General features: G+C 41.0%; 1 protein-coding gene across 1 annotated transcript in view; it reads left to right on the plus strand.

Moving 5' to 3' along the window:
* NAALADL2 (N-acetylated alpha-linked acidic dipeptidase like 2) overlaps nucleotides 1–13,130 on the plus strand; it is a 962,837-nt gene that overhangs the window by 774,492 nt on the left and 175,215 nt on the right. The window contains exon 15 of the mRNA XM_075004140.1: nucleotides 10,955–11,101. Within this exon, the coding sequence (XP_074860241.1) occupies nucleotides 10,955–11,101 (147 nt within the window). The remainder of the gene's footprint in view (nucleotides 1–10,954; nucleotides 11,102–13,130) is intronic.

Below are 13,130 nucleotides of genomic sequence, written 5' to 3' on the forward strand. Positions count from 1 at the left end.
TATTCTATTCATGGCCAATATTCCCTCTAACTTCTTCCATCTGTCTGCTGAATATGGTTTGTTATGTGCACTGAGGTAATATGTGGATGTGCGCCACTAGTAGAAACAAAAGGTCTAGATATATACTTTTCAAAAAGTTACTATCGGGATAATTACTGCAGCCAGAACAGGTTAGTCATTTTAAAGCTCACTCTTTAAAGAATTAAATGTAAGCCAAAGAAAGAAAGAAATTATGAAGTGCATAGATGAGGCAAGAAACTAAAATACACTTGGAAATTCCCCCAGGACTGCATATTCCTAGTGTGTCAAAATACCTTCACTTTTTCAAAGATATCACTAACACCAGTACTTGACTCAGAAATGCTAATATTCTTTTTCACTGTGTAAGGCTGACAACCCAGGTCATCTGCAAGAGGGAATGAGACTGCAACCTTAGGGGCTAAAGCCATGTGTTCCACCACCTGAGCAAAAAGCAAGAGGCTTGTAGAGCAGTGGCTTCACTCTCCCTTGTCAGTGGTCTCAGTGCCTTGGGGGTTACAACTACATTTTGCATTTTATTCACAGTGAGAAGTGCTTCTTTTATTCTGTACTTGCGGTATGATGAACTGACAGAAATAGATGTAGTTTGAAGTGAACATTTGTATTTTTGTTGTGATATCTTTTTGTATTGGAGGTTTTATTTCATGAATCCTGTTGATTGGGATTAAAAAGTGGCTGTTTCTGAGGGGAAAATGAATTAATCTAAACTGACTAAACTGAATAAAATTACAGAGAATATATGTGCATTGTAGGAAGTACCAAGAAGTAAGAACAACAATAATACAAGTAAATGTTGGGAGATGATGTGAAAGACTGCATTAAAAAGGGCACACACACACACACACACACAGAGATTCTTTGTGTAGTGGGGCAAGGGGCAGGAGAGAGAGAGTTTTCTGGACGCTGGAGAAATCTCTGAGAGATCATGTGCTGTCTCTTTAAGACACTCACCATCAGGAAGAGTCATTAAGCTCTCAGAATGCAGCAGCTGAGCTCTCCTGCTCCTGAGCCCTGCCTCTTTTCCTCCCTCTGCAGAGATGGGGAGTACAAGCGTGGAGGGAAAGGGGCAACCTGATATCAGCACCCACTCTCCCACTCCACTTTGTGTAGCCAGCAGGAGGGTCCTGGGAGCATCTGGCCAGGGGATCCAATCTCTAAGGCAGAGGGCAGGAACAAGGTAGCTGCAAAGCAGCCAGGGCAAGGGGCACCTGAACACACTAATGTATGTGAATGGCTCTGTTAATCAAGTGTGGAACACTTCAGTGACTCCTGGGAGGTTGCCTGACTGTGCAGTTTACGGGGAATATAGGTCACAGCTGCACATACATCTACCACATTATTTGAATAGCAGTGCTCTTAGTAATGTACAGTAAGTCAGTGTTACCTCATTCTCCAGTCCAGATAACGCCATCAGTGCCCCCAATACTGGAATCAAAATAATTAATCATAAGTGATCTTATGATTGCTTTGATTTATTCCATATTTAGTCAGGAGCAGGGGGGAGATTTTGCAACTGTTGCATTTAGGGACATAGTAAAATTGCAGAATGCCCTGAGAACTGCATATTGGGTGTCATAATGCTCTCACTTTTTTAAAAAAGATCACCAGCATCACTAGTCAACTCAGACATGCCAATATTCTTTTTCACTACTTGTAATAGGATGGGGTCTCTGGGCTCAGCTAGAGAAATCAGTCCAGGGTGCCTTTGCTTAAAATCCAGGCCACTTACAGCCCCAGGCTGGGATTTTGTTCTCGCTAAGGCAAATCCAACCAGCCTCAATAGCACCTCTACCAGCCCCATTGGCCAGCCAGAAGCCAAACAAGCAAACCCACAGACTTCTCAGCTGCTCTTCCAGCCCAGACCAACAACCCCCAACTTAAGGTGAGAAACTTGTAAGCCTATTTCACCAAACACGACACAGATTCTTCCAGACCCCAAAGGGCCTAGCCCCAGACCTCGATCAATATATACTTGGATCGTACCCAAACAACACGCTCAGCTATTATTTAGATCTAGTATCTAAAGATTTATTAGTTTAAAAAAAAAGGCAGAACAGGGTTAGAGAGAAGGATTGTTAAAGCAATACTTTACATATATCAGTCATAACTACTGATGCAGGCCAGCGATGTTATTTGCTGATTCTTGAGAATCTCTGAAAGTTCATATCAGGTTACATACATTCAATCATTGGAGCATTGTAGATCCAGCCCACTGGGGTCCACATGGTGGGACATAGATCCTTGAAGACCACAAGACATAAGATCCAAGATGAGCACAGCTAAATTCACACCATCCCTTTGAGGCTTAACTCACGAGGACTGAAGAACAAAGAAAGTCCCCGCCAATGTCCATCTTATAGCTTTTCATATGCAGAGGGAAAATTCCATTCTTCTCCATAGGTCTTGGCTTACCACCTGACCAGGTGGATCACTGTGCTGAGTTTCCATTTGATGCAGTCCCAGTAGGAAAACCCCACCATCACAAAAGTGGAGTTGGCCATCCGGGCCTTTGCTCATTCTTTATGCTGGCTAGGGTGGAGGCCCACCTCCCATTGTGAACCTCAGCACTGAAACATTTCTCATACAGCTGCAGAGCTAAAACCTATAACTTTAATTATAAGCATGGTACAGATTTATAAGCTGCATACATAAAGTCAGTGCATCATTAGCTTTAATTAGAAACCTCACATAGCCCCCCAGCACAATATTTGGGGCCAATAGCCACACTGGGCGTTCCAGTCTAAAATAAAAGTCCAATCCCGTGACACTGCTTTTCACAGCTTGTTCACAGTGAGGCTGATTCTTTGATTCTATACTTTCAGAGTAATGAACTGGAGGCAATGGATATAGTTTGAAGTGAGCCTATGCATTTGTGTTGTGATATCTTCCTGTCCTGAAGCTTTTAAGAATCCTGTTGGTTAGGATTCAAAAGTGGCTGTTTCTAACAGGAAAATAAATTATCATAAACCACATTAACATCAGTTTCATTTTGAATTCACAAATCCTTGCAGGACTCTATGGAGGTTTAACTTGTATAACTTACATTCAACCCTTTAATTAATTCAAACTAAAATTCTATGATTTTTTTTGTTTATTGCTTATGACCTGTCCATGACTTTTACTAAAAATACGCTGCCCTAAATCATGGCCTTAATGATAGTCAGTGAGCAGCCACTTTGAAAGAGTCAAGAATGTCCATTAGACAGTCATCATAAAAATGTCTTCCTTTATGTTGTTCTATATGGAACAAATGTTCCAGCAAGTGAGCAAATTGTACAATCAGCATTCAGCCCCCAAACAGCTGTTTTTCATTGAATGAAGTCTGACGAGCTGCAAAAGTATGAAGTAGATAAAGCAAAATCTTCAGGGTGGGACATCTGCCCCTTCCAATGGGCCAGTCCTGACTTGGTAATTCAGTTCTTCTGTTTTGTTTTTGTTTTTTAAACTCAGTTCTTATTCACCATATCTGTGTAAGCACTGAGTAAGTAACTCTTGGTTTGGAATGTTGTCCGAAATGAGAGTCCGAAGTTCACACGGGGCTTGTGGAATCAGCCTGCCACACTCTATTCCACCAGGGATCTTCTATTTGGCAAGCCCAGCCGCCAGAGTGGGGAATACTGTCCAGGAAAGGAGCCTGGCAAGTGAGCTAAGGGCTGCAATGATGTAGCTATAGTATACACAGGTGCAGCCCATCTGCTGGGCAGCGTCTGCAGGTTCTGTGGAGCTTTGATTGCACTTTTAAAGCAGCCCTCCCTTGTGGGATGACTAAAAAGATCTTTGTTTACACTGCTGATGCTACACCAAGTAGGTTTTGGAGCACAGATGAGAGATGTCACAATGATGGATATTATATAGCTTGATCTTGACAGTCAGGCTGACCAGAAAACCTGTTCACGTTTTGTGTATCAGATTAAAAGTTTCTGAAGGTCTCTGTATTATTCATCTTGTGAAACAATGTCTTTTTTAACTTCCCCATGGCATTTTGTGTCCTGTTACAAATGTGACTTGCCTGTTACTGCCTCACAAAAATGTAGTCTGTCTATAGCAATTCCAGTTAGCTTCCCTCAGAGGCACTAAGCCACCATTGTACCAGATCCAGTTGACATACATACTGCATTTTGATGTGGATCATATATGTTAAAGTATGAAAGTCAGGTACAGTTTATTTTTAAATATCTGTGTATTGAGTTTATCAGGAACATCAGACAAGATTCTGCTGCTTCTAATTTGACTGCAGTTTTCTCAAACAAGACTGTTGACTTCAATCAGACTATTTATGACAATAGCTGCTGCTCAACATGAGTGGTGCTTGCAGAACCAGGCCCGTAAGGAAGGACAATGAAGAGTACCAGTTTCTATATCACAATTTCTACACAAGGATTCCAAATTTTTTTGAAAAGTAAAGCTTGTCTTTTCTTTCCCTTTGATCACATGAGAGAGCTAAACATATTGATCTAGAGACAACCTATCCCAGTACATAGCGTATGGGATGAGGCTGGTGCTGGAACTGTGCTAGTTGGGTGGATTTTTCACTTTTTTAAACAGTCACACATTGTAAAGGTGTTAAGTGTCTGCCTAATGTATTTGAAAACTGCTATTTAAAGAATAGGTGGGAGGTTAAGTGAGACTCCAGGAATGAAAGGACCCCATCCATGTAAAACTCAAAATGTCTATTTGAAATGTTTGAACCATTATGATTACAAGGGACACATAAGATCAACGTTTAATTTTTAGATCCGTTTTCTTTATATGCTTTAAAGAGCAAGAATTTTGGCTGGTGTAAATTATTCTAGTTCCAATTATGCCAATAGAGCTGCACTAATTTACATGAGCTGAGAAGTTAACTCTTTGTTTGGAGAATAGTCACAGAGAGGTAGCTGTGTTTGTCCCCTGCAAGCTCATCACCTAATAAATTATTTTGTTACTCTTTAAAGTGCTATTGGACTGCTTCTTTGTTTGCAGACAGATCCCTTTTTCCTTCTGGCTAGAAAGTCAGCCAAGTTCCCTTGATGATTGTTTGAGCCTTCACACAACAGTATGAGAGAAACAAATATTTAAGATAAATGAAAGTGGGTTTGCAAAAAATAATTGGCAGTTGGCGTGAAGGACAGACTATCACCTGAAAGTACTTCAAATACATTTTGTGCCAGATTCCAATATCCTTATTCATCTGAACTAATGCCTTGCTCCAGCACAACCTGATTAAGAAGGTGACACTACTTGTGGTATAGTCCCAGAATAGATAGAACCAGAGGCTGTGGCTACTCTAGCCCCCGCCTTTCGAAAGTGGGGAAGCTAATGAGCCACTTTGGCAGATGCTAATGAGGCAGTACCTCATTTGCATAATAGCTGCCGCACGCATTTCAAAAGTGCCGCTTTCTAAACAGACGTCGCTGATGTAGACGGGATTTCGAAAGCCCCTTCTTCCCAAAACCAAATGGAAAGAAGGGGCTTTCAAAGTCCAGGGGTGGGGGTGTCATTTCAAAAGACCCCTGTTTACACTGGTGGCGTGCATTTTGAAAGCAGCACTTTTGAAACGCATGCGGCCTCCATTATGCTAATGAGGCACTGCATATTCATGGCAGCACCTCATTACCATTTGCCAAAGTGGCTCATTAGCATCCCCCTTTCGAAAGATGGGGGCTAGTGTAGCCATGGCCAGATTGAAAGAACCAGATGTGTACCCAGAAACCACCTGCTGCAAGACAGGCCTAACAAGAAAAATAACAGAACACCACTGGCTGTCACAGACAGCCTCCAGCTAAAGCCTCACCAACACATCATCAGTGAGCTACAACTCATCCTGGACAATGATCCCTCACTCTCGCAGACCTTGGGAGACAGGCCTGAAATAAATTCTCACCAACAACTATACACCATATCACACTAACTCAAACTCAGGAACCAATCCTTGCAACAAACCAGCTCTGCCCACGTGTACACCCGTGACACCGTCACAGGACCTAACCACATTAACCACACCACCAGGGGCTCATTCACATGCACATCTACTAATGTAATATATGCCATCATGTACCAGCAATGCCCCTCTGCCTTATACCTTGACCAGACTGGACGGTTCTTATGTAAAAGAATAAATGGATGCAAAACAGATATCAAGAATACATACAAAAACCTGTAGGAGAACACTTCAACCACCCTGGACACTCAGTAGCAGGTTTAAAAATAGCCTCCCTGCAACAAAACAACTTCAAAAACAGACTCCAGAGAGAAACTGCAGAGCTATGATTCATTTGCGAATTTGACACTCTCAATCAAGAATAGAACAAAGACTGGGATTGGCTGGCCAGCTACAAAAGCAATTGTTCCTCTCTTGGTGTTACACTTCCACATCAGCTGCTGAAAGTGGGCTACATCTTCCCTGACTCGACTTACAATGTCAGCTCTGTCCTTCCTCTTGATTAGTACTCCCCTTCTTTTCATGAGCCTGTATAGTTAGCCCTGTCCTGGAACTTTCATTCCAGTGCATCTGACAAAGTGGGTCTTGGCCCATGAAAACTTATGCTCCAAAAAACATTAATCTGTGAGGTGCCCCGGGACTTCTTGTTCTTTTTGCAGATACGGACTAACATGGCTACCCCCCCACCCCCGATACTAGTCTCAGAATATGAAGTAGTGGGTCTTACCCACAAAAGCTCATTACATAATAAATCAATCTGTTAGTTTTTAAGGTGCTACAGGACTTCTTGTTACTTATGGTATAGTACATGTACTATTTTATGTAAAAAAAAATAATATTGGGATCTGGCACTTTATATATAATTGACTATTTTTAAATGTTAAAGATGTTCATACTGCGTGTGAAACAGGCCATTAAATTACCTGTATGGTGGGGAAGAACTAAAGAGTTCTAATATACTGTGTAGATTAGTAACAGAGGTAGCCATGTTAGTCTGTACTCCAACAAAACAAAACAGCAGACAATGTAGCACTTTAAAGACTAACAAAATGATTTATTCCCAGTGTGTCCCATGAAAGCTCATCACCAAATAAATCATTTTGTTAGTCTTTAAAATGCTACATTTCTGCTGCTTTGTACTATGTAGATTGTCATCCAAGCATTGTGGACTACTTTAACCTTAATAGTCTTAAAAAAAGCTAGATAGCTTGTTTTCTATAATAGACATGAAAAGCCTTTTTGCTTATTTATAAAGTGTTTAATTACCTAATGCATTTGAAAGCTACATTAGTACATGATGCTAGTACTCCATTTTGGGTGTATTTTCTAGCTTTCAGCTTTCATTTACTGCACTTTCCTTGCTAAGATGTTGCTGTTAAGTATTCCTGTGGAAGGATTATGAAGATATTACTGCAGAGAATATTTTAAATCAATAGCGCAGAAAATTTGTGCTACGTAGTTTCAATCTTAAGGTTTCATTTCACACCTTAACCCTTTGTGTACCATGGTAGCACAGTCCTTTAAATTGCCAACATTTCATGAAACATTGGCATTACAAGTGATATCAGCAGGTACCTGATGCCACATTCTAATGTTCCTTGTGGAGGTGTGACACTGAGCCAGAAGGGGTTAAGTAGCTTGCAGGCTTAATGACCCAGATTTACTTTTAAAGACTTATTAGAAAGTGTATAAAGGATAATTATAGCTATTCTTTATAAATAGTTACTAAAGACGTATTAGGTAAACTAGAGCTTTGCAATGTAGACTTGTAAAGAACTGGAGGAAGACAGTGATTGCAGTAGTCTGTATTTACCTATATCTTGTTAGAGGTTAATGATGAAACCCGAGGATACCTGTCTGTCACTGTGTTCTATTGATTCAAAGATCAAAAGTGAATATTAACATTTAGATTAAATGGGAATGTGGTAATCACTGTGTTAATTTCACTTTGAACTATGTAATAACATTTCTGTAAATGGTAAGAGATAAGCAGTTGCCTTATGCTAGTCCATGTAGATAATTCCCCGTGTTACTTAGGAAATGGGAGGATCTTCTTCACAGACACAGTCCTTCACCTTCTCTCAGGAGGATGCCAGGAATCAGAAAAAAGCTTTAGAGGGGTAGCCTTGCTTGTCTGTAGCTTCAAAAACAACAAGCAGTCCTTATAATAAGAAATCTTGGGCTTCTGGATCCTAGATTTGCTAAAGTTTCATCAGGGGAAGCTTGGGTAACAAGACTGAGGTCTCGTGACATCACTGATATTAGAAGTTGAGCTAGAAACTATGAAACTAATTCCAAAAGAATTCTTTTCAGCTCCAAAGCTCACCCTCTCTGCTATGAAACTGACCTATGAATTGTATTGATGTCTGTATGCATCATGATCTTTTAACCAATACTTTCATTTTTTTCTTTTTAATCATTTTAAATTAGTTAATAAGAATTGACTGTTGGTGCATGTTTGGATAAGGTCTGAAGTATTCATTGAGCTGGAGGGTAATGTGTCTGATTCTTTGGCATTTTTTAGGGTGAGCAGTCCTGACTGTTTGGTTTTTTTAATGGCAAATAGTTTTGTATATTATGTCTCCCCTCATCAGTATTGTCAGGTCCTCTTGCTGGACAAATCCCAGATTGCTAGCCAACTGCCTGCAGCGGTGAGTGCAGGGAGGAGAGTGTCCAGTGGCCAATGATAGGGGTGTGTGCGCAAGGCTGGCGATGGGAGGAAACTGTAGAGTCTAGGGACAGCTGTTCCCTCTGCTGATCTATATTTACAGATCCTGCTGTGTTCCATCTCAGCCAGCAGGGCCCATTGCCCATCCCATTTCTAGGTGGCACTGGCTGCAGTGGTTAGTGAGTGTAGGCAGGTGCCAGGTGTTGTCTGGTTACATGTCATCTTTGCTGCCCACCCATCAGCCCTTTATATGCTTCCCCTCCCACTGTCCTTTCCCTTACTCCCTGCCTTGCTGCTCTTCCATACTGCCCACACCCCACCAGTGGAGCATGTTCTATTTCCCCTGCTGCATGGAAACCAGACCCTGTCTGGAACACTGAGTTCACCAACAGCCTGACTAGCAGGCTCCTTCCTCCTTGCACAACCTCTGTCTGGGCCAATGTCCCAGGAAAACTTAAGACCCACTGGCCAGGAGGAGCCAAGCCCTTCACAACACTGACAAAGAGAAACCTCTTTGACTCTCAACTGAGCTCTGGAATATTAGGAGGGGGAGGCAACTTTCCAGTGTGTTCACATCCTAAACTCGCAGGCTCCTTAGCACCCTCTTCTCCCTTGGGTGTCCTCCCCTGCTGAGCCACATATCTGGCAGGGTTAGCTGAAGCTCCTACAGTTATGTTCCCTGAGCCATGGTGCATGATGCATTTTTAGGGCTTAACCCCTTTCTGCACTCAGCCTAGCCGCGGGGCAGAAGGTGGCTGGCTGGCGTAGCTTGGCCCACAGAAGTCTGGAGATGTTAGCTGCTTTTTGGCACTTTGTGGCAGAAAGAGACAAGCTGCTTCCAGTCACATGGGAGTGGTGTAAAGGTGGAAGAGATGAGTTCTGCCGGATCATCCCTTCACAACCTCCCTCCTCCCCTGCAGCTGGAAGCAGCTTACGTCCCTTCCCTTCTGCACAGTGCTGGAAGGCTATTGCTGGCCACATTCTGGTGAGCAGTCTGGCAGAAGTCTGGGGAGGGGGCATGTGACCCTGCATGCGCCTGCCCACGTGTTGTCCCAGGAAAATGTTGTGATAGGTATCAGGAAAAACGGGTTCATCCTCTCAGTCCAGCCAGGTGGGAGGACAGAGAAGGCCAGACAGGAAAGATTGGGTCAACTAGTCACCCTGGCTATTTAAGAGAGGTGCAGGGGAGTATGCGTGTGTCACCTCTCCTCATTTGAACCCTAAAGCCCTAAAGATAAGAAGGTAAATAAAAAGACTAACTACACAGTATTTCTTTTCGACAGGGACTTGGACAACTTGATGTTAATTTGATTGTGTGATTGGTTGCCACTAAACTCACTTGAATATGAGTAATTTTACAAGCTGTCCCATATTCAGCACAGGGAAATATGATCACCCTAGGTTTAGTAGAACTTTTTATATGACCAACAAGGTTTTCAGTAATCTTCATCATATTTGACTTGATTTGTCTGTATGGGTAGGAGCACAAGGCTAGGTTGCTTTAAGGGAACTGTGTTTTGGCTTCTGTTCTGTTGCTGAGCTTGCTGAATCTAAGGATTAAAAATAATCACCAATTTTTGCGGATAGTCTGTCCCATGCTTTGCAGTTTGCCCACGAAAGCTTATGCTTCAATAGATCTGTTGGTCTATAAGGTGCCACAGGACTTCCTGATATTTTTACTCTTACAGAGTGCGACCTTTAATGACCTCCTATTTCATGCTTTTATGTGCTTACTACAAAGCCCTTGGGGGTGGTGGGGTCAGGAGGTAACACTAAGATTGCTCAATCAGGGCAAAGACCTGCTTCATCAGATGGGTCTTTGCCCACAAAAGCTTGCACTCCAATACATCTGTTATTCTATAAGGTGCCACAGGACTTCTTGTTGTTTTTGTGGATAAAGACTAACACAGCTATCCCTCTGATATTTGTAAGAGTAGGACACTGACCCCAGTGTGGGTAATTGTATCTGCCTACCTAAATTCCTCCACCACTGTTTTCATTTGAATATTGATATTCACTTTTGCTTCTTCCTCTGAAATAATCAGCCCTGTTGCTGTGCACTCTTAAACAACTGCTGCAATTCACCACAAAGTTGTTGCTTTAAATGATGGATGAAATTATTCCTCTCTGTATATGTAGCCAGGTGCTAAGCTGGTGTGAACTGCTGTGTGCTGTTTTGCACCAGTGGAAGATCTGGCTTGAGTTTCTAAATTGCTCTGCGGCCTTTCAAGCTGAAAATGCTGGATAGATATCAGATATTAGTATGAGTGATTACAGGTTAGTTGCAAATAATTAAATAACTCAAACTCTTGATTTCTTTTTTTCAGAGACAGAGCTTCACCTGTCTGGGGAGAGCAAAGTGCCTAGGATCCAATGTGAGTTCTGTGCAGATGCAGGGTGATTCTGATTATTTCATCAACCATCTTGGGGTCCCCGCTGTTCAGTTTTCTTATGAAGACATCAAAACATTAGAGGTAAACGTGAATGGAAAAAGACAACATAAGGAATAAAAACTAGTGCAGAATCTGGTTTTATTCAGTGTGATATTCCATGTCAGTAGGTTGCAGCAGAAATCTATCTCATTTTAATGAATTCTTTTAGATGTTTGGAAGTTTCTGTAATACTTAGAAATGTCAGTTCTTTGCAGTCATGTAGGGTTCTGTTTAAAAATAATTATACTGTTTGTATTTTGACAGAGCAGATCACAACAATAAACTTGCATTAGTAATATTAATATCAGATATAATTGTAGTCTTCTGCATTCACAATAACCCCATGATCTGTGCAGTGGTTTTTCCTATCTCCTGCGTTTGAGAGACATGTTTAATTACACACTATGGATTAGCCAACCCCACTTGACAGACATCCTGATACTAGGGAACACATGAATAGCTGTGTTTTTTCTGGTGTTCTGATTAGCAAGGAAGGAAAAACTCAAAATTCAATTTGCATTTGTTTCAAAACTGTGGGCAACATTTTTCCTGACAATCTACACAGCAGCTGTTAAGTCCCATCCACTGGGTTATATTCTGCGGTCCACTAACACCACTTTTTATAGCATAATCCCTGCCTCTCCCCGATCCCGAATGCATCTGGCGTGTATACTGCCATTGCTCTGTGGTGGAGTTGTAGTTGAGCAGGGATCAGCTATAATGTAGGAGAGGTCCACAATGGCAGATTCTGGGTTCCTCTGGCACAGTTCTAATTTGTCACAAGTTAATGTGACAGCAGATTATAAAGACACAATTGATTCCCTGTACTACTCATTCTCTACTGCACTGAAGCAAAGTGGAGAATCTGAATTTTTATGTTACTACCGAAAGATCTAGGATTCTATTTAATGCTAACAAAAATTGTGAATGATACATAAACCCTTATGATTACAGAGATCATCATAATGTGTGTCTAGTTCAGGATTGTCTCCAACAGTGGCCAAAGCCAGATGCTTCTAAAGGATGTGAAGGAAGAAGCCAGATGGGGAGTAATCCAGTCTACATGTTATATCTAGTTTCAAACAGCTAGAGATAATTTTACACCTTTAAAAATGAGTTTTCATATGAGCTCCACAAATGTGTTTAATGTACTTAATTATGGTGACTCTACATATGCTTGATAATCATTTAAATGTCCAGTCCTCTTCTGAATCTTGTTCAGTTCTTGATTTTAGCAACTTCATGTGACAATGCATTCCATAGTTTAATCTCAGGTTGTATAAAATATTTATTTCCTTTGATGACTTGGAAGATGTTATCTTTTATTTTCATTGAATAGCCTCTAGTTCTTTTGTTAGGAGACAGGAAGAATAGACGTGTGAGCTATTTTCTCTAGATCATTCATTATATTATGTATTTTTATCATGTCTGCTTTCTAGCAATAGCCTACATTTTCAAAGTGATTTTTGGTCACCCAATTTCAGACATCATATATAGTCCCAATAGGATTTGCCCTCTGAGAATAGATTCCTTTTAAGATATCTCAAATTAAACATCTAATATCCTAAACACCTTTGCAAATGCTAGTAAACCTCTACTATGTGGATAGAAGAAGACATGAAAACAGTATTTGTTTCCTTATTGCTGACCATGAAAACTCTCCAGTGTCGTATTTCCCTCATTAACATGTTAACCACTTTCTGTGCCTACACGTAGTCCCTTAACAGTTTAGATACAAAAAGTGAAAACGAATAAGAGAGCTGGAATCCTTTTCATCCTTAGCTTGGCTCAGCATCTGTGCTGCTAATTTGCTAATGATTAAACTTCACAAATGCAGAGCAACCTATGGATGTGCCAAATGTAGTGATCCTCCTTAGAAGATATTATGCTGTTAATTGAAATGTCTGTAGTTACAAGCTTTAGTTTAATAAGAAGGTTTTCAACTTGTAAACACTGTTGTACCTATTAGAATAATTGTTCTGTTTCAGATTAAATACAATGCAGAGGTTGGTTTAAAGGAAATGTAAAATCAGATGTTGTCAGATTAAGAGGGTGTATTTATGATAAGTTT

This window comes from Carettochelys insculpta, chromosome 10, assembly GCF_033958435.1.
Source record: "Carettochelys insculpta isolate YL-2023 chromosome 10, ASM3395843v1, whole genome shotgun sequence".
NCBI lineage: Eukaryota > Metazoa > Chordata > Testudines > Carettochelyidae > Carettochelys > Carettochelys insculpta.